This window comes from Felis catus, chromosome A1 (assembly GCF_018350175.1).
Source record: "Felis catus isolate Fca126 chromosome A1, F.catus_Fca126_mat1.0, whole genome shotgun sequence".
Taxonomy (NCBI): Eukaryota; Metazoa; Chordata; class Mammalia; order Carnivora; family Felidae; genus Felis; species Felis catus.
Genome location: NC_058368.1, coordinates 199,763,835 through 199,791,492, shown reverse-complemented (window position 1 = coordinate 199,791,492; position 27,658 = coordinate 199,763,835). Strand labels below are relative to the sequence as shown.

General features: G+C 38.4%; 1 protein-coding gene across 1 annotated transcript in view; it reads left to right on the top strand.

Moving 5' to 3' along the window:
* Nucleotides 1-27,658, top strand: part of ITGA2 (integrin subunit alpha 2) — a 109,972-nt gene that overhangs the window by 67,889 nt on the left and 14,425 nt on the right. Inside the window, exons 13-24 of the mRNA XM_045037280.1 lie at nucleotides 95-238; nucleotides 9,372-9,575; nucleotides 10,239-10,375; nucleotides 13,064-13,203; nucleotides 17,243-17,394; nucleotides 19,689-19,799; nucleotides 20,338-20,420; nucleotides 20,849-20,990; nucleotides 22,115-22,207; nucleotides 22,886-22,962; nucleotides 23,049-23,132; nucleotides 26,627-26,729. Of these exons, the coding sequence (XP_044893215.1) occupies nucleotides 95-238; nucleotides 9,372-9,575; nucleotides 10,239-10,375; nucleotides 13,064-13,203; nucleotides 17,243-17,394; nucleotides 19,689-19,799; nucleotides 20,338-20,420; nucleotides 20,849-20,990; nucleotides 22,115-22,207; nucleotides 22,886-22,962; nucleotides 23,049-23,132; nucleotides 26,627-26,729 (1,470 nt within the window). The remainder of the gene's footprint in view (nucleotides 1-94; nucleotides 239-9,371; nucleotides 9,576-10,238; nucleotides 10,376-13,063; nucleotides 13,204-17,242; nucleotides 17,395-19,688; nucleotides 19,800-20,337; nucleotides 20,421-20,848; nucleotides 20,991-22,114; nucleotides 22,208-22,885; nucleotides 22,963-23,048; nucleotides 23,133-26,626; nucleotides 26,730-27,658) is intronic.

Below are 27,658 nucleotides of genomic sequence, written 5' to 3'. Positions count from 1 at the left end.
TTCTGTTTGTTGAATGAGTAAATGAAAGTTCAGTATAACATTAAGAGTATATGAGTCATAAGAATCCTAAGGTTAATATGCTTTATCCTTACAGATTGGCTCCTATTTTGGTAGTGTGCTGTGTTCAGTTGATGTGAATAAAGACACCATTACAGATGTGCTCTTGGTGGGTGCACCGATGTACATGAATGACTTAAAGAAAGAGGAAGGAAGAGTCTACCTGTTTACTATCACAAAGGTAAAAAAAAAAAAGTATTAAACTGATTCAGTTGAATTTGCTTTAATATTGGTACATAAAAAATTAATCTGCATTTTTGCAGAAGAATCAGTGAATGATCATTTTCTCTTTTTCAAGAGAGAGGAAGGGAGGGAGGGAGAGAATCCCAAGCAGGCTCTGCACAGCTTGATGCAGGGCTCAAACTCCAGAACCATGAGGTCATGACCTGAGCCGAAATCAAGAGTTGGACGCTTAACTTCCTGACCCACCCAGGCGCCCCTTGAATTATCACTTTCATATGTAGTATAGTTTATATTTCATCATTTTGAGGATGTCACCATTAAAATTTTAAAAATCACATCAAAAAGCATAACCTGTAGAGAAAGAGCTACATGTATAGTGCACTGCCATTTTCCATGAGGGGTCTTTGAATCTATACTGTACAAATGAAATCCTTATATAAATGCACCTCATTTTTGAAATGTATGTACATGCACACACAAATGTCTGTGTATTTCCTAAGTATCTCATTCAATTATTCTTCTTTACTGTGAAGAGATCATAGTAACAGAACTATCCTGTTCACATTTTACAGTGAAAAAGTCAAATTGTACCAGGAACTTTGCAAACTTTCATATAATCCTGGATGTTTTCTACATTAGTTTGTCAAATTCTGTTGCTTAGTGTAGCAGTTAGGTATGCGTATACCCAGCTCTTGGAATTTTTAGTCCTTGCACATAAAACTTAGCATACACTAACTGGACTATGCTCTCTAAGTCCATGCCCAGAAGTATAATGAACTCGGAACTGAAAAGAAAACCAAAATTAAAAGCACAAGTTGACCTAGAAAATTAGAGAAAGGATGGAAAAAAGAGAAGCTGATGTTAATATAATAAATATTATGCTTTGCTTTTGTGGTAGTGTGTCCTACCTTACTTATTTAAATTAATGTAAACATTAGCTCTCAGAAGCAATTAAAACAGTTCTAAAGCATTTAAAGATGTGTAATTGAATATTCAATAAGGGAGGGGCAAATATAATTGTTTAAAAATTTAACAAAACCCTAGTTTCTTAAATGTTTCCTGTCAAATATTCTGAATTATCATTGTTGAAGATGAGAAGATCTCATAATACTTTGTCAATCTTCATAACAAAGTGATTTCCATAAGATTATTATAGAGAAGAAAGAATCAACACTGACCCCGTTTCATGGATGAGGAGCATTGCTCTCTTGTGAAGTCATGAATTATTTCCATTCTTGATTTCAAAATCTGGAAAAAAAAAAACCTATCTTTTACAAGAAAAAAAATTTTAGGCAGACTTATTTTTTTTTATAATGTGACATTAACAATCTCATTTTCTTTTTTTTTTTTTTTTTTCTGAGTATAGTTGACACACCATGTTACATTAGTTTCAGGTATATAACAAAGTGATCTGACAAGTTTACACGTCCCATCCCGCTATGTTCATCACAAATGTAGCTACCATCTGTCCTTTTACATTATAATATCATTCACTATATTCCTTATGCTGTGACTTTTATTCCTGTGATTTATTCATTACATAACTGGAAGCCTGTATCTCCCTCTCCCTTTCACCTATTTTGCCCAATCCTACCCCCTGCCCCTCTGGCAACCACCAGTTTGTTCTTTGTATTTATGGGTCTGATTCTGCTTTTTATTTATTCATTTACTTTTTTTTTTTTAGATTCCACTTATGAGTGGAATCATATGGTATTTGTCTTTCTCTGACTTATTTCACTTAGCATAATACCTTCCAGTTCCATTCATGTTATCTCAAATGGCACAATCTCCTCCTTTTTTATGGTTGTGTAATACACATATGTGGGCACATTTTCTTTATTCATTTGTCTATTGATGGATACTTAAGTTGTTCCCATATCTTGGCTGTTGTAAATAATGCTGCAATAAATATAGGAGTGCATATATCTTTTCAAGTAAGTCTTTGCTTTCTTTGGGCAAATATCCAATAGTGGAATTATTGAACCATATGGTATTTCTATTTTTAATTTTTCGAGGAAACTGCACATTGTTTTCCACAGTGGCTACACCAATTTACCATACTACCAACCAGTGCGCAAGAGCGCTCCTTTTTCTCCACATCCTTGCAAACGCTTGTTATTTCTTGTCATTTTTATTTTAGCCATTCTAACTGATGTCAGTTGATATCTCATTGTGGTTTTTATTTGCATTTCCCTGATGATGAGTGAGGTTGAGCATCTTGTCATGAGTCAGCCATCTATGTTTTCTTTGGGAAAATGTTTATTCAGGTTCTCTGTCCATTTTTAAATTGGATTGTTTGGGTTTTTTTGGTGTTGTAGAAGTTCTTTATATATTTTGACTATTAATCCTTTATTGGATCTTTCATTTGTAGATATCTTCTCCCATTCGGTAGGTTGTTTTTTTGTTTTGTCAATGATTTCCTTTGCTGTGCAGAAGCCTTTTTATTTTTGGTGTAGTCTCAATAGTTTATTTTTGCATTTGTTTTCCTTGCCTCAGGAGACGTATCTAGAAAAATGTTGCTATTGCTGACATCAGAGAAATTACTGCCTGTATCGTCCTCCATGATTTTTATGGTTTCAGGTCTCACATTTAGGTATTTAATCCATTTTGAGTTTATTTTTGTGTACAGTGTAAGAAAATTGTCCAGTTTCATTCTTTAACATGTAGCTGTCCACTTTTCCTAGTACTGCTGTCTTTCCCCCACAGTCTCTTCTTGCCTCCTTTTTCATAGATTAATTGACCATATAATTGTGGGTTTATTTCTGGAGTCTCTAACCTGTTCCATTGATCTGTGTGTCTATTTCTGTGCCAGTACCATACTGTTTTTATTGCTATGGTTTTGTAGTATATCTTGAAACCTGGAATTGTGAAGTCTCCAGCTTCATTCTTAAGATTGCTTTGGCTATTCAGGGTCTTCTGTAGTTCTATACACATTTTAGTATTATTTGTTCTAGTTTGTGAGAAATGCTGTTGGTATTTTGATAGGGATTGCATTCAGTGCGTAGATTGCTTTGAGTGGTATGGACATTTTAACAATATTAATATGAGCATGATGGAATGTGTTTCCATTGGTTCGTGTTGTGTTTAGTTTCTTTCATCAGTGCTTTATACTGATTGGAGTATATGTCTTTCACTTCTTTGGTTAAGTTAATTCCTAGATATTTTATTTCTGGTGCAGTTGTAAATGACATTTTAATGTCTTTCTGCAGCTTCATTGTTAGTATATAGAAATGCTACTGATTTCTGGGTATTAATTTTTCATCCCGCCACTTTACTGAATTTATTGCTCCCAGTAGTTTTTTGGTGTAGTCTTTAGGATTTTCTCTATATAGTATCATGTTGTCTGCATATAGTGACAATTTAATTTCTTCTTTACCCCCATAGATGCCTCTTATTTCTTTTTTGGTCTGATTGATGTGGCTAGGACTTCTAGTATTATATTGAATAAAAATGATGAGAGTGAACATCCTTATCCTGTTCCTGACCTTAGAGGGGAAAACTCTGTTTTTCACCATTGAGTATGATATTATTGTGGGTTTTTCATATATGGCCTTTATGATGTTGAAGTGTCTTCCCTCTAACTCCACTTTGAGAGTTTTTATCTTGAATTGATGTTGAATCTTGTCACATGCTTTTTCTGCATCTTTTGAGATGACCATGATTTTTATTCTTCATTTTATTGGTGTTGTTTATGACATTGATTGATTTGTAAATATTGAATCATCCTTGCATTCCTGTAATAAATCATACCTGATTGTGGTGAATGGTCTTTTTAATGTATTGTTGCTAATTCACTAATATTTTTCTGAGGACTTTTGCATCTATGTTCATCAGGAATATTAGCCTATAGTTTTATTTTTGTGGGGTCTTTGTCTGGTTTTGGTATCAGGGTAATACTGGCCTTGTAGAATTTATTTGGAAGCTTTCCTTCCTTTTCCATTGTTTGGAATAGTTTGAGGAGAATAGGTATTAACTCTTCGTTAAGTGGCTGGTAGAATTACCCTGTGCATCCATCTGGTCCTGGATTTTTTTATTTTTTGGCATTTTTTTGACCAGTTCAGTTTTGTTACTTATAATGGGTCTGTTCATATTTTCTTTTTCTCCCTGGTTCAGTTTTGAAATATTGTATGTTTCTAGGAATTTACCAATTTCCTCTAGGTTGCCTAGTTTGTAGGTCTATAATTTTTTATAATCCTTTATATTTTTGTGGTGTCAGTTGTTACTTTCTCTCATTTCTTATTTGGGTCCTTTTTTTTTCTTGATGAATCTGGCTAAAGGTTTGTCAATTTTGGTTACCATTTTAAAGAACCAACTCAGTTTATTTATTTATTTTTTGCCTATGCCATTTATTTCTTCTCTGATTTTTATTTCTTTTCTTCTACTCACCTTTTGTTTTTGTTTGTTCTTCTTTCTCTAGTTCCTTTAGTGTAAGGTTATATTGTTTGTTTGAGCTTTTTCTGATTTCTTGACACAGGTCTATATCACTGTATACACCCCTCTTGGAGCTGCTTTTGCTGCATCCCAAAGAATTTGGACCATCGTGTTTTTATTTTCAGTCATCTCCATGTTTTTTTTTTTCTTTGCTTTATTGACCCATTGGTTTTTTGGTATCATGTTGTGTAGTGTCCATGTGTTTTTTTTCCAGTTTTTTTTTCTTGTGATTTATTTTAGTTTCATACTATTGTGATCAGAAAAGATGCATGGTATGATTTCAATCTTCTTAAATTTATTGAGGCTTGTTTTATGGCCTAACGTGATTTATTCTACAGAATCTTCTGTGTGCACTTGAAAATAATGTGTATTCTATCATTTGGGGTTGGAATGTTCTGTATATATCTGTTATGTGCATTTAGTCCAATGTGACATTCAAAGACACTGTCCTTATTGTTTTTTCTGTCTGGATGATCTATCCATTGATGTAAGTGGGATATTAAAGTCCCCTACTATTATTGTATTACCATCCATTTCTCTCTTTATGTCCATTTATATTTGCTTTATATATTTGGGTGCTCCAGTTTTGGGTGTGTAGATATTTACAATCGTTGTATCCTCTTGTTGGATTGATCCTTTAATTATTATGGAATGCCTTGTCTCTTATTATGGTCTTTTTTTTTTGAAGCCTATTGTATTGCTACCTGGCTTTTTTTTTTTCACTTCCACTTGCATGGTGAATATTTTTTCTATCCTTTCATTTTCAGTCTGAATGTGTCTTTAGGTCTGAGGTGAATCTCTTATAGGCAGCATATAGATGAGTCTTGTTTGTTTGCTTTTGTTTTGTTTATTCACTCTGTCACCCTATGTCTTTTGGCTGGAGTATTTAGGTCATTTACATTTAAAGTGATTATTGACAGGTATGTACTTTTTGTCATTTTTAAATTTTTCTGGTTGTTTTATTGTTCTCCTTTTTTCTTCGCATTCTCTTTGTGATTGGTGAGTTTCTATAGTGTTAGCTTTCTTTTTCTGTATGTATGATAAGTTTTGGGTTTGTGGTTACCATAACATCATAAGTAGATAGCAGTCTGCATTAATTTGATGGTCATTTAAGTTCATACACATTCTAAAGGGGGATGGCAAAACCTTTTTCTATTTCCCCTTCTCTTCCCTTTTTACTCCCTTCTCCACATTCTATGTATATGTTGTCATATTGTACATCTTTTTATTCACTATTTTCTTAGGCCTAATTATGGCCATTTCTTTTCCACTTAAAGAAGTACCTCTAATATTTCTTGTAAGGCTGGTATACTGGTGATGAACTCCCATTATCTTTCATTTGTCTGGGAAACTCTTTGTCCTTCAAATCTGAATGATAATCCTGCCTAGTAGATTATTCTTGGTGGCAGGTTTTTTCCTTTCAGCACTTTGAATATATCATACCACTCCCTTCTGGCCTGCAAAGTTTCTGCTGAAAAAATAAGCTGAGAGTCTTATAGATTTTTCCCTTCTAAGTAACTTCTTGTTTCTCTCTTGCTGCTTTTAACATTGTCTCTTTATCTGTAACTTTTTGACATTTCAATTATTATATGCCATGGTGTGGACCTCCTTGGGTTCATCTTGTTTGGAACTTGTTGTGGACTTTGATGTCTATTTCCTTCCCTAGGTTAAGGAAGTTTTCAGTTTTTATTTCTTCAAATAAGTTTTCTATACACTTCTCTCTTCTCCTCCTCCTTCTCCTCCTTCTCCTCCTTCTCCTCCTTCTCCTCCCCCTCCCCCTCCCCCTCCGACCCCCTATAATATGAATGTTTGCTTGATGTTGTCCACAAGCTCTCTTAATCTATCATGATTTTAAAAATTCCTTTTTCTTTTTGCTGTTCAACTTGTATACTCTCCATTACCCTGTCATCCAGGTTGCTGGTATATTCTGCATCTTCTAATAAACAGTCGATTCCCTCTAGTGTGTTTTTATTTCAGTTATTATATTCTTCAACTCTAGCTCTTTTTAATATTTTCCATGTCTTCATTGAAAGTCGCACTGAGGGGCGCCTGGGTGGCGCAGTCGGTTAAGCGTCTGACTTCAGCCAGGTCACGATCTCGCGGTCCGTGAGTTCAAGCCCCGCGTCAGGCTCTGGGCTGATGGCTCAGAGCCTGGAGCCTGTTTCCGATTCTGTGTCTCCCTCTCTCTCTGCCCCTCCCCCGTTCATGCTCTGTCTCTCTCTGTCCCCCCCAAAAAAAAAAAATTGAAAGTCGCACTGAGATCTTCCACGTTTTTTTCCAGCCCAGTATCTTCACAATCATTAAATTCTTTATCCACCATGTCGCTTATCTGTTTCATTTAGTTCTTTCTCTACGGTTTTTCCTTCTTTCTTTTGGAATGTATTCCTCTGTCTCTGCATTTTGCTTGACTTTGTTTCTGAGGATTAGGGAGAATGGCTATTGCTCCTGAACTTGAAGGATGGTGAATGGTACTTGTGTATGGTGTCCGCTTGTGCAGACTGTGTGTGCTTGGTGACTTTTGCTGGCTGGCTGGAGCTGGACGGTATATGCTAGTTACTCTTTTAAACTTTAAAAAACTAAAAATAAAAACTTGTTTTTTTTTTCATTAAATTTAAAACAAAAACAAAGGGAGCCCTAAAATTCCACAGCTTATTTTCTGTGTCCTGGTACCGCAGAAGCTGGTGTGGGCTTGCAGACCCTGGGCTTGCTGAGGTGGCAAGCTCCCTGTGATGACCAGACCTGCCATTTATAGTGTTGAGACCATGGGGCACCTGGGTGGCTCAGTTGGTTATGTGTCTGACTTCGGTCTAGGTCACGATTTCAGCATTCCCAAGTATGAGCCCCATGTTGGGCTCTGTGCTGACAGCTCAGAGCCTGGAGCCTACTCCGGATTCTGTGCCCCTTCTCTTTCTCTACCCCTCCCCAACTCGGGCACATGCACTCTTAGTCTCGCTGTCAAAAATAAACATTAAAAAAAAATTTTTTAATAGTATTGAGAGCTGCCTGTTATGGCATCTGAACCCACTAATTAGGGTGTTTGGACCCTGCTCCAGTCTGTGCTTCTAAGATAGAAGGGAAGAGAGTGTCGCTACCACTCCTTGGCCCTTTTAAAACTGCCTCCACCATGTGGCAGAGTTCTAGTGTTGTCTATTTTATATGCTGATTGCTTTTATTTTTCTTTTTAATTTTATTTAAATCCAAGTTAGTTAACATATAATATAATGTTTGAGGAGTAGAATTTAGTGATTCATCTCTTACATATAACACCCAGTGCTCATCCCAACAAGTGCCCTCCTTACTACCCATCACCCATTTAGACATCCCCCACCCACCTCCCCTCCAGCAACCTTCAGCTTGTCCTCTGTAGTTAAGAGTATCTTACGGTTTGCCTCCCTCTCTATTCTTACCTTGTTTTTCCTTCCCTTCCCCTATGTTAATCTGTTTTGTTTGTTAAATTCTGCAAATGAGTGGAATCATATGGTATTTGTCTTTCTGCCTGACTTACTTTGCTTAGGATAATACATTCTAGTTCCATCGATGGTGTTGCAAATGGCAAGATTTCATTCTTTTTGATCAGAGTAGTATTCCATTATACATATACATATACATGTATACGTATTATACATATACAGGTACATGTACATATACATGTGTATGTACACACACACACACACACACACACACACACACACACATGCATACCACATCTTCTATGCTAATTGCTCTTATGAACTGTGGCTTATTTTCTGTGCCAAGAATAGAGGAATCTGTTCCTGGTCGCTCAGTACTATGCATTCCCACTGCATCAGTTTGCCTTTGTTACTGTGCTCCCATCTCTCTTGTTGTTCTCTTGCCATTTTTTCTATCTTTGGTTGTTCAGTAACTGTTCAGTCAGCCCTCAGTTCTTTTTCAGGAGGAATTATCCTTTTAATAGGTGTAATTTGGTATGTTCCATGGAGGAAGTGAGTTCAGGGTTGCCACCTTGGACCAGAACCTAACTGTCTCATTTTTGACTTCCTATCCCATTATAGTTATGCCACTCTTCAGTAATTCTTAAGTAAAGGTCTAAATTAAGATACTGTGATTTTTTGTGTCTCCACCTTAATTTTATTTAAGATACTAGTATATTTTCATCAGCAAATTTTTTTTTAATTTTTTTTCAACGTTTATTTATTTTTGGGACAGAGAGAGACAGAGCATGAACGGGGGAGGGGCAGAGAGAGAGGGAGACACAGAATCGGAAACAGGCTCCAGGCTCTGAGCCATCAGCCCAGAGCCTGACGCGGGGCTCGAACTCACGGACCGCGAGATCGTGACCTGGCTGAAGTCGGACGTTTAACCGACTGTGCCACCCAGGCGCCCCTCATCAGCAAATTTTAAATCAAAAGGTTTGGAAACAGGTGAAGAGTCTAATGTTTAGGGGAAAAGGAGCCAAAGGTATGGATAGTTTTATGTAGGTTGTACAGTCACCGTAAAGAGAATTCCCTCCTTTCACTTTGGTCTATGAGCACATATCCTATGAATTTACTTGCTGGAATTCTTAGGTATGATTCTCATCATAAGTAGAGGATTTTGAAATCTAGATTCAAAATTGTCTACTTTTAACAGTTTAAAAATTGGTTTGGGCATCACTTGCTGTGAATTGTAATGATAAAAATTATAAGGTTTTGCTTTAATCATCCCCTTTTCCCCTTTCCAAGGGCATTTTGAATTGGCACCAGTTCCTTGAAGGCCCTAAGGGTGTTGAAAATGCTCGGTTTGGTTCAGCCATTGCAGCTCTTTCAGATATCAACATGGATGGTTTTAATGATGTAATAGTTGGTTCACCTTTGGAAAATCAGAACTCTGGAGCTGTGTACATCTACAATGGTCATGAGGGCACCATTCGCATGAAGTATTCCCAGGTAATCCGTGAGTTCCATGGTGATGTATTGACATGTGAGTATCATCCTGTGAGAGCTAGGGACTAACCATGCAGACAATCCAATTTATAACACTTATTTTAGAACTTTATTCATTCATCAAACAACTATTTAGTGAACCTGTTCTAGGTTCTGGAGATACTATAAAGAACAGGACAGATAAAATTCTGCTCTTCGTGGATCTTATGTTTTTGTCAAGACTGAGGGAAAATAAATGAGATAAAGTGGTTCAGATCATCATAAATTATAGGGAGTGTAAAAAAAAATTTCTAAAGTTTAGGTATGGGAGTTATCAGATATTCTAAAGGGCGACCAAGAGGACCTCATTGATCAGGCAACTTTCCAGTAAAGTCCTGAAGGAAGTGGGCTAAGAGAGCAATCACAACCTTCAAATCCCACTCCATCCACTCATCTCCTTTTGCTTTGTGATTTTTATATTAAAAGATTCATGCTGGTTCTTTGACGTGGCTGCGAGAATGATCAACCAATGAGAAAGGCTGTGATTGAAAAACCAATGGAATTTTGTGGAGAATAAAACAACCTGAGAAGTGGCTATGTAGAGAATCTAACAGTGCTGTATAAAAGCTCCTTTTTTCTACTTCAGTTGTTGTGCATTATAAGTTCATGTCAAACTTGCTCTTTCAGAAAATCTTGGGATCTGATGGAGCCTTTAGGAGCCATCTCCAGTACTTTGGGAGATCTTTGGATGGCTACAGTGATTTAAATGGGGATTCCATCACTGATGTGTCCATTGGTGCCTTTGGACAAGTGGTTCAGCTCTGGTGAGTCCATGGAGAGCCAGACACAAACTAGCTAACTGAAAAATGACCTGCTAAGTAGAGCAGCAGGTAGCTGTGCAGGAATTGTGGAAATACCACATGCATTATAAAAGACTCTAGGATGTTTATGGATCATAGTTTATATAAAGGAAGAAATGTGTTTTTCCTCGTGGGAGGAAAAAAATTTGCTTAATGTTGCCATCAAGTGCCTCTTCTCTATATGGTGAGCAGAAAAAGTACATAGAAAAGACAAAGGCTTTGAAATGGTATCCAAGATATTACTGAATATTATCTTTCAAATAGCCTTACCTCAGCTCACAGAAAGGAAACCTCATGAGAATGCCCTAAAAAATACCGAACATTCAGACCACACAAGTAAAGTGTAATTTCTCATGTGGTTATGAAGTAACTTTTGAAATTATTAGTCATAAACAAGAAGCCATTATTTAGGTTTAGCTGACCTCCCATTGACCTCGGTAGGAGTTGAAGAGCAGGGAGGAACAATAAGGGATTCCAGGGCTATGTGATTCAAGGACAAAAATAAATATATGGGGTTGGCCAGGGATTGGAATCAGAAGGAAATTAAGAATTTGATCAAGAGTCCTCAAAAATATATTTCATTCATTCGTTTGTCTCTGTTGAAAAATGTGCTTTAAAAGTCCAAATACTTCAAGAACAGAAAAACATCACATATCTATGTGTTGTTTCAGAGTTTTATTGAACTATTTACAATATTTCACTTGTGCTTTTAAAAGACAAAATGCATTATTTTGAGTGCATCATCCTAATGAAAACTTAATGCGGGGAAAAAACTCCTGGATGATATCTAAGACTGAAAAATTTTAAAATATATTTACTGAATAAAATCAGTTAAGAGTAGTGTGCTACTAGAGAAACACAAGGTATGATAACACAGTCACATGACTTATTTTTTTTTTAATTTTATAAGAAATCATGTTTCAGTGAACATCACCCTTGAGCCATCTTGGTGGGCTTCATCCTTGGTAGGCTGGATTATTCCTATCCTATGACACTCCTTTTTTTTTTTTTTTTAAAGATTACATTGTTTAAGTAATCTCTACACTCAAAGTGAGATTCGAACCCACAACCCTGAGATGAAGAGTTGTACGCTCCACCAGTGAGCCAGCCAGATACCCTGACACTCCCTTTTAATATAGTCAGTGAGGACCAAAGTTTTTTCTTTGAAGGTGGACTTGATTCTTCAAACAAGTCAAGATACATGGCGTCAGATCAGTTTATTGAAATGATTAGTCAAGCTAGGTTCATGCCATTTTGTGGTCACATTCTTGTTTTTTTTTTTTTTTTTAATTTTTAAATACTTTGTTTTAAGTTTATTTATTTTGAAAGAGAGAGAGAGAGAATGAATCCCAAGCAGGCCCCATGCTATCAGTGGAACCTGATATGGGGCTCAAACCCACAAACGATCAGATTATGACCTGAGCCAAAACTAAGAGTTAGACGCTTAATTAAATGGGCCACCCAGGCACCTCTCTGGTCACATTCTTACAAGGTACTGAGACTGGATTTTCTGGGTAACTTCCTGAGAATAATTTGAAATGATTTTGTAAACTTGTTTTTAAATCAGTGGCACCATCTACACTGGGATAAAAGATTTACTTAAAGAAAGAGATTGACTTACAGAAAACATTCACATAGACATTTTAGATCTTGTAGGTCTGAGGACACATTGCATTTGCTATTGGATATTTTATGACTGCTTACTAGGGGGCCTTATAGGTACCTGATTAATGAGTTTTAATTAAGTCAGTTTTTCAATTGACTCAAGTCCTTCAGGTGGTTCCTGAAATTAAAAAAAAAAAATGATTTCTGCATCTTCTTGTATTTTTCAAAACAATGAAGTTACTCATTACTGCTTGCTGCTTTGTAAATACTGGAGCGTGTACACAAAGAGTCATTATGATGAAGTTGACAATTTTACTGGCAGAGGAACTAGGAGACCATGGGTTCTAATTTCTTACTTGCTAACTGTTACTCAGTAAAGTGAGAAGTTACCAAATGTTTTCTCTTTTGTTTCAGACTTTTTCACCAATAAAAGGGAGACAATATTTGTTCTGTTTCACAGGACTGTTACAGGAGCAAATGAGGCCATGTGTATGGCAAAGCCCTTCAGATATCTAAAGGGCTGTGCCAGAGTCAGAAATGTGTAGCACCCTGCCCGAGAGATGCCTCCGCCACTTTCTGGTGTCACGCTAGTTGCCACCATCATGGTCATAAGCCACACATCCAAGAATCGGTGGCAACTATTAAGGGAGGCGACAGGGAGACCCTCCTCAGCCCTGCCACCCCCACCTTGCCACCCGCTCTGTCCCCTCCATTTGTGGGAAGAGGAAACATCACTGCTTCCAGCTGGCAAAACACAACAGGGACCGTGACTTTGGAAATTTATTTGCAAAGAGGTTGCAGACTCATGTCCTGCACTCATGCATGCATTAAACAAATACTAAATGTGGATTGGGCTGGCAATACAGTCACAAAACACAAAAGACATTATCCCTAGATGCTATTTTAGGGCTTTCAAATATGAAATACCACTAAAGTGCTTAGATCATGCAGAGAATGATTACATAATGCTGGCCCTGGGTCCTCTAGGTAAAGGTTATCACGTGTGCACTTGGCAGGAAAATATCTGTTTCCGTTTATGTCTTTCAGGTCACAGAGTATCGCTGATGTATCTGTGGATGCTTCCTTCACGCCAGAAAAAATTACTTTGGTCAACAAGAATGCTGACATAAAACTCAAACTCTGTTTCAGTGCAAAGTTTAGACCTACTAAGCAAAACAGTCAAGTGGGTGAGTTGGCCTGAAATAATCTGTGTGGAGATAGGTTGTAGAGTTTTAGTCCTGAATGTCACCTATACTTTGGATTTCTAGGCCAAAAGAAATAAGGGTCTTGCAGACATTTCAGTTGCCACTCCTTTGAGGTGCCTGAGCATAGTTAATTAGACATGGAAGGTTTGACTAGATCTTCCCTTCACTGTCTCAAGAAGATAACATTCTGGGGCGCCTGGGTGGCTCAGTAGGTTAGGCGTCTGACTTCAGCTCAGGTCACGATCTCACTGTCCGTGAGTTCGAGCCCCACGTCGGGCTCAGGGCTGATGGCTCGGAGCCTGGAGCCTGCTTTCGATTCTGTGTCTCCCTCTCTCTCTGCCCCTCCCCCATTCATGCTGTGTCTCTCTCTGTCTCAAAAATAAATAAAAACGTTAAAAAAAAATTAAAAAAAAAAAAAGATAACATTCTGCCACAGAAAGTTACTATCTCTATGATCTAGTCCCAGGCTTGCTCAGCGGTATCCTTCAAGTTTCTTTTACCCATCGGTTCCTCACCCCAAACCTTGGGCACACACACATGACGCTGGTATACACCCATATTAGTATGCTGTGTGTCAGCTGTGACATGGCCTAGATACGAAGCGTTCAGTACAGGTACCAAGTATTCCTATTCTTTTTTTTTTTTAATTTTTTTTAATGTTTTATTTATTTTTGAGACAGAGACAGAGCATGAGCAGGGGAGGGGCAGAGAGAGAGGGAGACAGAATCTGAAGCAGGCTCCGGGCTCTGAGCTGTCAGCACAGAGCCCGACGCGGGGCTCGAACTCACGGACCGCGAGATCATGACCTGAGCCGAAGTTGGCCGCTTAACCGACTGAGCCACCCAGGCGCCCCCCAAATATTCCTATTCTTGAGAAATTAATATGCGTGAAATAATGACAGAGAAGATATAAACCAGTATGTAGTTTGTGCCCAGTGTTTTAAATGCTCTAATGCAGTGAAGTGAATAAAACTCTGATATGTGACCTGTCAGAAGGCGAGAATGAGGAAAATTGGACAAACTGTCATCTCTCTCGGACCAGCCAAGTCCTCTTCCAGAACTTGGCCGAGTCCTTTCTAACCACTGCCCCTCACGTTCATCTCTCCTGCTCCAGCACCCACAGAGCATAGCAATTGATTTAGCACTCGATCAAACACGGCCTTCTTTCATTTGCTGCTTTTTCATGGGTTCTAATCCTCCTTCCTTCGGAGTCTGGCTCTACACTTCAGGCACCTGCAGTTCCTACAAGTGTTTCATTAAGTGGTTAGCAAACCAACTTAACCTGCCTCTAATATTTTCAGCCTTTGTCATGATTCATTCCAAGAAATACATAGGTTAAAAACACAAAGCAGAAGTTGGATTCCCATCCTGGCATGTCTTCCATAGTTTCCTACTAGTTGTATCTATCTGGCATTTTTCCTTTCAGGTACTCAAATGCTGACCCAACTTTGAGTAGCACATCTCACAGACCTGCCCTGGAGCAGGTCCATTTGAGTAGTCATGATAGTTGAGTCAAAAACCATTCCCGTACAAACACTAAGTGGCTAGATGTAATGTACTGCATGGTGACTATAGCTAACAATACTGTACTGTGTTGTACATTTGAAGATTGCTAAGAGAGCAGATTTAAACGTCTCTCTCTCTCTCTCTCTCTCTCTCTCTCTCTCTCTCTCTCTCTCACACACACACACACACACACACACACACACAGGATTGGCACTGTGTGAGGGGATGATCTGTTAATGAACCTTATTGTAATCATTTGCCAATAGTTACATATACAAAATAGCTGCACTGTACAACTAAAACTCAAACAGTACATCTCCCTTACATCTCAATAAAAACTGTGTGTGGGGGGGAAGGGGACATTAAGTGGCTAGTCTGCTTAAAACATGAATTTGGGAAATATATTAGTTGGCAGAAATAACTGGCTGGTTAGCTCTCCTGGCCTGAAAGCATGGATTTGCCTCCTATATCTTCCACTTTTTGACGGGGCTTCACTCCTCTGTTACCAGACACTCGAAAGCAGACTTCAAGAATGTCCTTCCCTTCAACTTGCTCTTTCTTCCCATTGGGTACCTTTTCCTTGATGTCTTCAGATCCACACAGACAAGCCAGTTGTGATCATTTGTCACTTAATTGCTTGGCAATAAGAGTATGTAAGACCTGAATCCCATCTTCACAACTTTGAAAACTAAACTTATAAAGCATATGGTCTTTGTTATTTACTGTATCAGATGCTCACTCCATTTTAAAAGTTAATAACATTAAAAAAATTAATGCCCATTAGACTATACCTTTTTACCAGACTACTTGAAAAAAAAAAAAAGAAATCATATGATCATGTATACTAATTTTGTCCTAGCTATGTTCCCCTCCCTGGCATTATTTTTTCTTTGTATTATTTTCACCACTTAGTTTTAGTTCATTTGATTCACTTCTATTTTATCTACCTTTGTGAATTTCACTAAGTTCTTGGAGCAAGAAAAACTATACATCTCTAATAGGTATTTTAAATGTAACCTGTGGAATTAATGTTTTTGGGAAGTCTATTCAATCTTTAAAATATTGAAAATCATAAGATAGAGTAAGCCCAGATAAGGCAGCTGATGCTTTGAATAATATCAGGTTTTCTTTCTCAATTTTGGATAGCTTTAGTTGAAGGCTCTGATACTTTGTGTATTGGCAACTGACATCAGTTTTTATTGCATTTTTTTTTCATTTTCATTTCCCTGGGTTAGTAGTATTATCTCTGTTTTATAGATGAGGAAATGGAGTTTCAAAGAGGTTACACAAATTGCCTAAAGTCCTAGAACTCATAAATGGTGGAATTAGAATTCAAACCAAGTCCGTCGGATTCCAAACTTATTCCTGCAGAGTTGCATGCCTTCCCTGAACTAAGCATCGAGAGTGTTCCCTCAGAGTATCTCAGTTAACACTCAAATTAGTTAATCTTCACAACTGCATGGAAAGTGAAAGAATGAATTCTGATTTCAAAATTACCCCAGTTTGGGGTGCCTGCGTGGCTCAGTCGATTAAGTGTCCAACTTCAGCTCAGGTCATGATCTCAGAGTTTCTGAGTTCGAGTCCCATGGTGGGCTCTCTGCTGACAGCTCAGAGCCTCGTTTTTTTAAAAAAAATTTTAATGTTCATTCATTTTTGAGAGACAGAGAGAGAGCATGAGCAAGGGAGGGGCAGAGAGAAAGGGAGACACAGAATCTGAAGCAGGCTCTGGGTTCTGAGCTGTCAGCACAGAGCCCAACACGGGGCTCGAACCCATGAACCGTGAGATCATGACCTGAGCTGAAGCTGGCCTCTCAACCGACTAAGCCACCCAGGCGCCCCAACCTGGAGCCTGCTTCAGATTCTCTGTCTCCCTTTCTTTCTCTGCCCCTCCCCTGCTCACAGTCTGTGTGTGTGTGTGCGTGTGTGTGTGTGTGTGTGTGTGTGTGTGTGTGTCTCAAAAATAAAAACATTAAATTTTTTTTTTTAATTACTGCAGTTTTATTTCTGACCATGCCCTAGCTGTTGTGAACAGAGCTGGTTTATTTTACCTCTTTTACTGTGTTTATTACCTGAAAAATGAGATGATAATATCCACTTTCTGGGATTATAGTAAAACTTGTATAAGATAACATACAAGAATGTGTTCAATTGTAGGTACTCGGTAGCTATTTCTTTCTTTAACATATCACCATGTTAGGGGTGATGAAACCAAGGCTTGAGAAGTGAGTAATTTGACCAAATTCATTCAGTAGATTTCCTGGGGGCAAGTCTACTATTCTCCCCACTGCTTCAAGCCACACTTTGAATCACTCTCTCTGTATCCACAGTCACCTACGTCACACCAGAGTGTGAATTACAAATGTCATGCCTGTCTGCAGTTCACAATCCATCAATGTAAAGACTGTTTTTATATTTTCTTGAAGTCCTTGACTTCACCTAGTAAGATACAATTAGGCAGGGTGGTTTTTCTGTAAAAGTTTGTTTGTACTAACATTTCTTTGTGATTTTTATCCTAGCCATTATATACAACATCACAATTGATGCAGACCTATATGCATCCAGAGTAACCTCCAGGGGGCTATTTAAAGAAAATAATGAAAGATGCCTGCAGAAGAATATGATAGTAAGTCAAACACAGAGTTGCTCTGAGTACATCATCCACATACAGGTAAGGTCTCCGTCATCTCTGTCACCTCCTTTCCTCTTAGAGACTAATGAATGGTCCAAGTCTAAAAACGAAGCTTACAAGTTAGAAAATGGTTGCCCTTCTAATTAATGTTTTTCTTGTCTAAGTTCATGAGCAGGAAATCCTGTTATCTTTATGCTAATATATGGTCACATTCTATTAATATGTTAATAGCATAGAAATATTTGGAATTACAACCAAAAGGCTAAAAAATAAGATTGTTAAAGAAATCAAAGACAGTGCTTTCTTCAATGTTTACCAGGGAGAGCTTTTAGTAGATAGTAAATTTTATTTTAGCATTTTCCTATCAGGGAAAAATTTTATTTTAAGCTGCTGAAATGAACAATGCCAATTTTGATTTCCACTATTGGGTTTAAATTAATATAGGACAAGAAAGGTAGATTATGAGGTAAATATTATTCTAGTCTTATGCCACAGTTACTACAGTTCACATGAATTTTGAAAATCTCACAAGTAGGAAAAATTCTCGGGAAAATTTCCCACAGGAAATTTATTTTATAAATTATATGAATATTTCCCCCTAGAAACCATGTAATGGTCTTTGAAAGTGTGATTTCCTCAGGAAATCAGTTTTAAAAGAACTTCTTAAGAATTTTCCTAGAATATGGTTCTCAGCATTTAAAATGTATAAGAATTGCCAAAAAAAAAAGTTTATAAAATGCAAATTCAGGGTCCTCACCACCAGTAATCTGGATTTGAACGTCCAAGGAATATGCAGATTTGAAGAGTACTCCCAGATATTTCTGATATAGATTGATGATACAGAGATCCCATCTCAAAAAATGTTAAGTATGATTTGGAAAAACAAAGTTAACACAGGAATTAAAATCCATTGATTGTTTTAATTTCTTGTTCATATGAAAGAAGTCTTATTTATGAAGGCCTGGACCTTTTTTGTTAAGATGCTGACTATACAGATTCTTTAAAGGGATAAAAGCTGGCTCTCATTCTCTATTTTTGCGCTAAGTGGTAGATCAAATAAAACATGGAGTCCATTCTGGGGGAATGAAATCAGCCAGGCTGTCATTCATATATATATATCCTCTTCACACAAATGTGTCCTTGTGAAGTTTTTAGAAGATGTGTGCGGTTTGGGTCAGTGCAGAGATCTTGTTTCAGTTAACACAGTATATTGGATATCAACACCACACCCACTCTGTGCGCCAACCCTGCAGCCAGCTGAGGAAACCTCTCCTTACAGTCAGGACGCCATGCTAGTCTTGCCCGCCAAAAGGGCTCACGGCAGGAGTAAATCCTGCCTGTGAATGGACTAGGTGATAACAAATATCACTAATCAGGAAAAGGCAAATTGGATTTTTAGGGTTTACCATTTGTAGAGATACTGCTCTTTCCTGACAAGAACTGAGGGCAGAGTGAAGTTGCTGTGAAGGCAGAGTGGAGAAGTTGTACTGGTAGCTGGGTAGAGTCGGCTTTAATAACTGCCAAGTGATACTCGCTTCATCTGATGCATGCAGGAGGCAGTGTCGCTTCTCACGGACATGAGGGCCAAAACTTGGGGGACTTGGTTTCCCATGTGGGAATCCCCTTTATCTGGCTTTGCAGAGCAAGTTAGGTTCTGACTAAGGAAGGGAGTTCTCTTGTCGTTGTCTGACACTGGCCCTGAGCACCTTCCCATCTAGGTCATAATATTCCCTCCCAAAGATTTGGTCAGGATATCTAAAGACTATCTTAAATCTTGGCAGTAGGAACTGGAAAGACCTAGCAAACAACCCAAGAACCATGTACTGATAGACAGCATGAGCGGGGGAGGGGTAGAGAGAGAGAGGGAGACACAGGATCTGAAGCAGGCTTCAGGATCTGAGCTGTCAGCACAGAAACCGACTCGGGGCCCAAAGTCAAGAGCCGTGAGATCATGACCTGAGCCAAAATCGAATGCTTAACCGACTGAGCCACCCAGGTGCCCCAACAGATGCTTTAAGCATTAAAATTGGGCAGATCCTCTAAATATTTATAAACTACTTGTGTATGAATAGCGAGATCACTGACAAGCTTAACTAAGATATGCTGCTTCAGATTTTTACTGAACCCAAGTCTCTAGGTTTCTTAATAGTGAAGAGGCTAAGAGCAGAATTAAGACCGTAAAGAAGCCAGAGTCTTGAAAATTCAAAACAAGGGTAACTCCACATAATTGAGAGCAGACTATGTTCTTAATCTTGGACACGTTTGTCGTCATTTTCTTGTTTTGAAGCTGCCGTGCCCTAAAAAACTGCTACACTGTATCTCTGTGTGTTTAGAAGCCCTCTGATGTTGTCAGCTCTTTGGATCTGTGTGTCAACGTCAGTCTGGAAAACCCTGGCACCAGCCCTGCCCTCGAAGCCTACTCTGAGAAGGCCAAGGTCTTCAGTGTAAGTGCGTTTTGCCCTTCTTGGAATTGAGACTGGCTAAGAAAGCTTCACGGTCCCTGCGGTACTGTTTGAAAGCTACCTAGGGCAGAACTTTTCAATTGTTAGTCTTCTAAATGAAACACTCTTCTGTGTGAAATTCATCAGCATGCAAGTTCCGCGAAGACAGCAGTTTTTGTCTTCCCTGCTCTATTCCCAGCCCCTTGAGCAGTGCCTGGCCCACTAGAGGTGTTCAATAAAGCCAAACACCTTGTGCTCACCATCCACTTAAAAAATGTTACCAATACCTATGTTCTCTGTATCCCTCCCTACCCCCATCACATCCAAATTCATCTTGCTACCCAAGGCAAATCATCACCTAGCATTTTGCATTTATCAATGCTTTTTCTTCCTGGTGTTGCTAGCCATGTTTATATTCCCCAAATATTATTTTTGCATGGTTTTGGGCTTTATATAAATGGAATAATATTACATATATTCTTCCACAATTTGGTTTTTAAGTCCAGAGCAAATGTGTAGGATTGTTTTTCCTTTTTTGTAGATCCCTTTCTACAAGGAATGTGGGGATGATGGAGTTTGCATCTCTGATCTAGTTCTAGATGTCCAACAGCTGTCAGCTGCTCAGTAAGTCTGCTTCAGAGCTCAGCGTAAAAAGTAGAAATAAGACACAATAGGTCTCTTGATTCAAGTGAGTGTTTATGGAGATTTTTTACTGCAAAAGAAACATCCATAACTAATAAAGATCTTTAAAATTTGAACTTCAGTTTTTACCATCCTTATAGGAGTAAAACAACAAGAAATAAAAAAAAAAAACATTTGTATTTGGATGGCTCCTTTCCCTACAATGTGATTAAAGTCAATGAAGAAGAAAATCCAATAGCGTTGACTTCTTTGTTGTCTGTATCATTTTACTATGAAGATAGTTTATTAAACAACTTTCTCAGTCTTCCAAATCTAAAGAGTTTTATCTTATTTTTAAAATGAGTGAAGGATTTGAACACTGGCCCTATTAACCTTAATAATTTTCTTCCTTTCCTTTTCACTTGTAACAGAGATCAACCCTTTATTGTCAGCAACCAAAACAAAAGGTTAACATTTTTAGTAACGCTGAAAAACAAAAGGGAAAGTGCCTACAACACTGCAATTGTCGTTGATTTTTCAGAAAACTTGTTTTTCGCTTCCTGGACCATGCCGGTATGTGATGACACCCTGTGCTCACTGCTCTTGTGCCTCCCGCTTGTTGTTAATTGGCCCTCTTCTTCACACTCAGATCCCGGTGGGCCGTGCGCTGTCTGAAGAAGCACCTTACCCCTCAGTGTGCTCAGTCCCAACTTTGGGGCTCCCAACTAGTTAAACCACATGAGAACATAGCCTGGCCCTGTATCTAGACCAGTCCTGCTTCACAGCTTGGTCAGTTTTTCCTTTGCCCTGAGACTTGGCCAGACACCTACCATAACTCTTCTCAAGCCATCTGTGTGAGGAGACCGCTGTGGTGCCGCACAGATCGTTCGAGCTGCACTTGCTCCGAGAATGAGAGTCCCACAGCTGAGTCCAGGCTTTGTAACCACAGGCCATGCTACTGCCAAGATGATGCATTCCAGCGAGGCCAGTTAATCATGCTGACTTGATCACTATACCAGGAACACACTTGGCCATGCACGCCCCTCTGGCCCCTCCTCTGCCACCAAGCAATGAACGGGAGAGGAGGGAAAAGCTGAGATTTCCCAAATTCCCTACTTGACAAAAGGATTAAAAATGGTTTCATCCAAGTTAAAGTCAACACAAACTTAACAGATTTAACATTCTAAATCTATTCTGACCTCAATGCTTCAATTTCCTGTGCCAAATAAGAACTTCTTATTTCAAAGAGGAAAAAAAAAAACACGAGGAAAACTAAAAAAGATTCTTTAAGTTATTTAAAATACAAACACCAACATATGATTTTGTTCTCTTTTCTTGAAACTATTAATTTCAAATATATTCAGAGAAAGGTATGTAATAAAGATAGCATTTCTAAATATTAAATTTATTCTGTGCTTTGGAAATAGAAGAACTAGGATTTACTTCTGGGGGAAAATTCCAGTATTTGACCTCACTTTTGGCTTATTGGGTGTCCTGTTAGCAATAAAAATAGTATATTAGCTATGTGGACAGTATAAGATTTTCAAGTCTTGGGGGACAATAGGTTAGTTCAGTGTGAACCAGTTCTACTGCTAAGATGTCCATGTGGTTTATACATCTTTCAGCATGTATGCAAACACGTGTGCACACACACATGCAAAATACTGATTGGTCATTGTTTCCTTGGTGTCTTTCAGGTTGATGGGACAGAAGTCGTATGCCAGATTGCTTCATCTCAGAAGTCTGTTACCTGTGATGTAGGCTACCCAGCTTTAAAGACAGAGCAACAGGTACAACTTGCATTTCATCCTTAAATCCACACTGGTCCCTCCTCAGCACTGGTGTTAATTCACCCCACCATTCCGCCTTCTTTGTTAGGTAACATTATTTGACAGGCCTTACAAAAGAAATAGCTGCGTATTTAGAGGAAGTTTTTAAAATATCTGAATGTTGTAAATTATTAATAAAAGTGGGATTTTCTCCCATGCAATTCGTTTCAAAAGCACATACAATATGGAGAGTTCTTTCTTTCTCCCTTTCCCTCCCCACCCCTTTCTCTCCCTCCCTCCCACCCTCGCTCCGTTTCTCCCTTTCTCTCCCTCTCTTTCTCTCTTTCTTTAATTTATTGACCAACACTGGTCAGAGTGACGTACAGAGTCACAGATATCATTTGTTACCCCCTGCTAAGCAAGTTTCACATCAGCACAGAGCTGTCAAATCAAGTGAAGGAGATATGCCTGTGATGTGATGATCTATACATGTCACTTGAAAGGTAAGCCCTCTGATTCTAAAGGGGAGGCATGCTAAATGAAGCAAGGTGGACAAATAGATATTCTACAAAGATGAAAGCTTAAGGTATATAAAATCCAGATCAAATTGGAGTGAGTTTGCTTTTCTGGGAACCATTTTTTTAATTGGTCCCTGAGTACAAACCACCATAGATTAATGAGTTTTAATTCTGGTTATAGGTGACTTTCATGATTAACTTTGACTTCAATCTTCAAAACCTTCAGAATCAGGCATCTGTCAGTTTCCAAGCCTTAAGGTAAAACCTAATGAAGTCTTGAATTGATGATAGATGACTTCAATAATAGTTCTCTTTAAGTAATTTCCTAATGTTCATTCCAATAGTGAAAGCTCTGAAGAAAACAAGGCAGATAATTTGGTCAATTTCAAAATCCCTCTGCTGTATGACGCCGAAATTCACATAACAAGGTGGGTGAAACCGTGAGTAGCCTGTGGCCACTGATATCACTCGGTGTGGAACACATCTGGCTCATGACTGTCTACGTTTATTCTTAACTGGAAAATTTGATTTAAAGGTTTCTCCCTCGTCAAGTAGGACAGAGGAAGTTTAGGGGCAAGTCAGTCCTTAGGAAAACCTTACACGGCTATTTAGGTTTATTGACTGAGAGCAATGCCAGAAAGACAGAGGAGCAAACTTTCTGCCACAGGCCGCAGGGCACTTCCTCTGCAGCCCTTCAGATGAGGGCCCAACCTTCCCAAAGGGTCAAAGGAAAACTCTCCGGACCCTGAGGAGGTGGCACCACTTTCTTCTCCGTGCCTCTTCCTACTATCCACATGAGGTCTCAAGCGGTATCCCCACCCCTAAACACCAGAACTCCAAGCACAATGATCTGCACATAGTAGGTCCACCATAAACATTAAATTGAATCATAGAAAATTAGCTTCTGGGTGGAAAACTCCTGACTTAACATAATGGGTTTCTTCCCACCAAGAGGAAACGAGGCATTTTCCAATGAGGTCATCTATGAAGAAATGCTTTATTCCCTTATCTTGCCTGGCCAGAGCAAGTGTACCTGGGAGCAGAGGCAAAATGATACCAGTTGGTACTAGCTATCATGAGTTGTTCAGGGCAACAGGTGTCTTGAGAAGTGGCTAACACGTGGGATACCAAAGGTACTAATAGGGTGATGCATCACCTTAACCCCCACCAAGAAGTGAAGCAGGTTCACGGGCACAGACACACTAGAGCTGAGCCATGCAGGTACCCAACCTGCAAGTGATGCCCACCTTCGAGGCTGGAAACCAGAGTTCTTTACCTAGTGAGGCATGAAGGCAGTTTCCTATCACAGCTCAGTGGTGCCTGGAAAATGCACTGCACTGTATTTCCAAGAAGCCAGGGTGTGAACAGTGTTCAGTGACGGACTTGTCCAGTTCGCCACATCACCCCAACCCCCAGAAGCATGGAACACGTAGATCATGCACTAGATCACCGAGCAGAAACAAAAAGGAAAATGTGTCGTTATGTCTAGAGTGAGAGACACATGAGCAAAGATGAAAGAATGCTCCTATATCAAGTGAACTGCAAACAGCAAAAGCAAAAACAGATCCAGCCCAGTCATCCATCCCTGAAAAATTAATCCGTAACTGCAGATTCCAGAAGGACCTGCACTGTTGATAAAAGGATGGAAGACCAGTGCATCCAGAGAGATTGAGATTACCACATTACCTGATTTCTTCTCTCCCTACCTACATTGATTCTTATCCTATATGTTTTAGCTCAATACAACCTTTACATGATTCCACTCTCACACCATGGCCAATTTTTCCAGACAATTTTCCCAACATGAAATAAATACAAGATGAAAGTGGGACTTCACTTTCAGTAATCTCTTAGCTCTGTATTTCTGTGATGGTAAATTGGATTTTAAATTGGACCGTCTGATGTCCTTTAAAATATACCTGAAAGGTGAAAAAAATTAATATGGGGAATTATGGTGTGTAAAAACTAAAATGGCTCCTAATCCTACCACCCAGATCATTCCTCTGGATTTGTTTTTAAAGAAAGACATTAAATGTACATGGATAGAAAATCCAAACATTACAAAAAGATATACCATAAAGTGAAGTCATGCCTCCAGCCTCCTCTGGCTCTGGTCATCCCATACATGACTCAGCTATTTTCTGAATACCTTCCAGATGCAAAGTTTGTTTATCTACCAGGATATATTCATGTAACATGGATGCACACATATTTACCCAAATGGAATAATAAAATCCTTCCTAATCTCACTTTTTCTTATATGATCTTAGAGAAGTTTATATATATGGACCTACAGATCTAACTTATTCTATTCCTGGCTGGATCATGATCTATGTATCCAACTCAAGATTAATGAGCTATTTGGTTGTTTTGCATATTTATTTTGTTTAACCATCACAAGTAGTGCTGTAAAAAAAAAAAAAAACACAAAAACACCAAAATTAACATCTTTGCAAACTTTGTGAAAAAATCCTACCCAGTCATTGAGTGTATCCCTTAGCAACCACTTTGATAAATATGCAGTTATGTTGTGCAAGTATTATGGGTGGAAATCATGATAGAATTATTTCTAAAACAGAAGCCCCCTGAGTATAGCTAACTGCTTATAAATACATTGATCATCCACACTTAAGTAACTTAAGGAAAACTTAAGTAACAAATGGAAAAATGTCAGAGCTCTTTAAAATGCAAAAACAGAACATACTAATTTAGAAACTGACTGTTCTTAGGGGGGTACACAAAGGTCTTCTGGACGGTAAAGAGAATAAATCATGCATATACAGCCAGACATTCTGTTTCAAATTCTAGTCAGTTTTCCCATTTTCCATGTAAGGCTGAAAAATCGTTCCCTCTCATCTACATAACCTTGACAGATGCCACATCTATTTAAGTCTACCTATGACATATTTTCCTTTTGAGAATTTGGGGGGAAATTTTTTAAACATAAAGACAAGAATTCAGTAAAGAAACCCAAAAAGTATCTCAGAAAATATCCAATTCAAATTTTTTTAGGAAATAGAGTCAACATCCAAGAATTAGGTAATATGCAGTTATGCAGTTATGTTGTGCATAGTAGGAAGAACTATTGCTTTTCAGACTCCTACGCCTGTTTCCCACTCCCCACAGTCCTAATGAAGCTATCCTGGTTGGAATCCAGCTTCAGCGCCAGAAATGAGTGAGGAGGAGAGGGAAGGGTATCCAGTTATGTTGCAATTTGAGTGGTCCTGTGGGTATTCCTCTGATCTGGTCCTCACTTCACTTGGAAACCCTAGTTGGCAATTCCAAGCAAAGAGGTCAAGTCATCTAATACCTCTAGGCCTACTCTAATAAAACCTCTGGGTCAGCCATCAGAAAGATGATTTCTACACTAGTCATGGAAAACCATGACCAACCTCAACTCAGACCAAAAGCATTAGAATTGGTTTGGAAATAGAGAAGGATAGGGAGAAGGAATGATAAAAGAAAATGTACACCCTGTTTTACAAGCACCCAATAACAAATACTGCAGGAACTAAAATCCTATCACTGCATTTCAGCCACCTAAGTGGAAAATCCTCTGGCTTATAAATCCATTCATCCAGTCAACAAGGCCTAAGTGTGTACTGCATGAATACACCAGTCAGTATGATAGCAACCTTGGGGTCTGTCAGTTTTAAAGGAATACATTTGTACTTATTTTAGGAAATTTACAACTGATAAACATATAACACAAGGAGCCTTGCAGAAAGATCATGAAGCGATAGGTTTTTAAAGGAATTTGTTTTAGCCTGAGAAACATAAGCCTACAAATAGCAAGCTTTCATACCTTAATGTAAACTTTTACTTTTAATATAAGCTAGAAGGTATTTAAATAAAAGAAATATTAAGCTTCAAGAACAACAGCAAAACTAAGATATTTGACTTGACAAACATCATCCAACAGATCCACCAACATAAATTTTTATGAAGTCTCCTCGGATGGGAATGTTCCTTCTGTCGTGCACAGTTTTGAAGATATTGGTCCAAAGTTCGTCTTCTCTGTTAAGGTTGGTAAGCCTGTCAAAAGAATACTAAATCATGGGGCACCTGTGTGGCTCAGTCGATTGAGCATCCGACTTCAGCTCAGGTCATGATCTCATATCTCATGAGTGAGTTAGAGCCCCACATCAGGCTCTGCGCAGACAGCCTGGAGCCTGCTTCGGTTTCTGTGTCTCCCTCTCTCTGTACCCCTCCACTGCTCATGCTGTCTCTATCTCTCAAAAATAAACATTAAAAAAAATAATAATCAGGAGAAAGGGAAAGAAAAAAGAAGCCAGGAAGAGAAGAAGAAAGTAAAATGTTGAAATATACCAGTGGTTCTCAAACTTGAGCTGCATTAGAATCACCTGGGGGAATGTTAAGACACATCACTGGGCTCCATCCTGACTTCCTGACTCAGTAGGTCTACGGTGAGCCTAAAGATGTACATTTCTAACAGGTTTCCAGGTATAGCTGATGTTGCTGGTCCAGGTGCTGTACTTTGAGAATCACTAAGACTCTTAATAAATAGCTGAGGCTTTTGTACATAGCTATGTGTTCTGGATAAAAGATAATGGATATATTTTGAAAGTAAATGTTTACTATTAATCAACAATGTATTAATATAATGTTATTACTGTGGTCAAAAGTCTCTGGAATACAATAAATATGCCAATTTATCCTTGGAGACCACTTCTACTTGAGAAGCTAACCATTTGTATCCAAATTCCGTTCAGTCAGTCTCCATTGGCTATTAGTAAGCAATTATTAAAGATTGTTATCAATTACATAAAGGGAAATTTGAAAAAGTTGTTATTTTATAATAAATTACAAAAAAATTGGAATGTAAAAAGAATTCATCCACGACCTTAAATGAATACCATTTTGTTTTTACATTTCCTGCTAGTTAGTTACATGGTTACAACCTTAAGATTTGGTGATTAAAAAAAAAAAAATC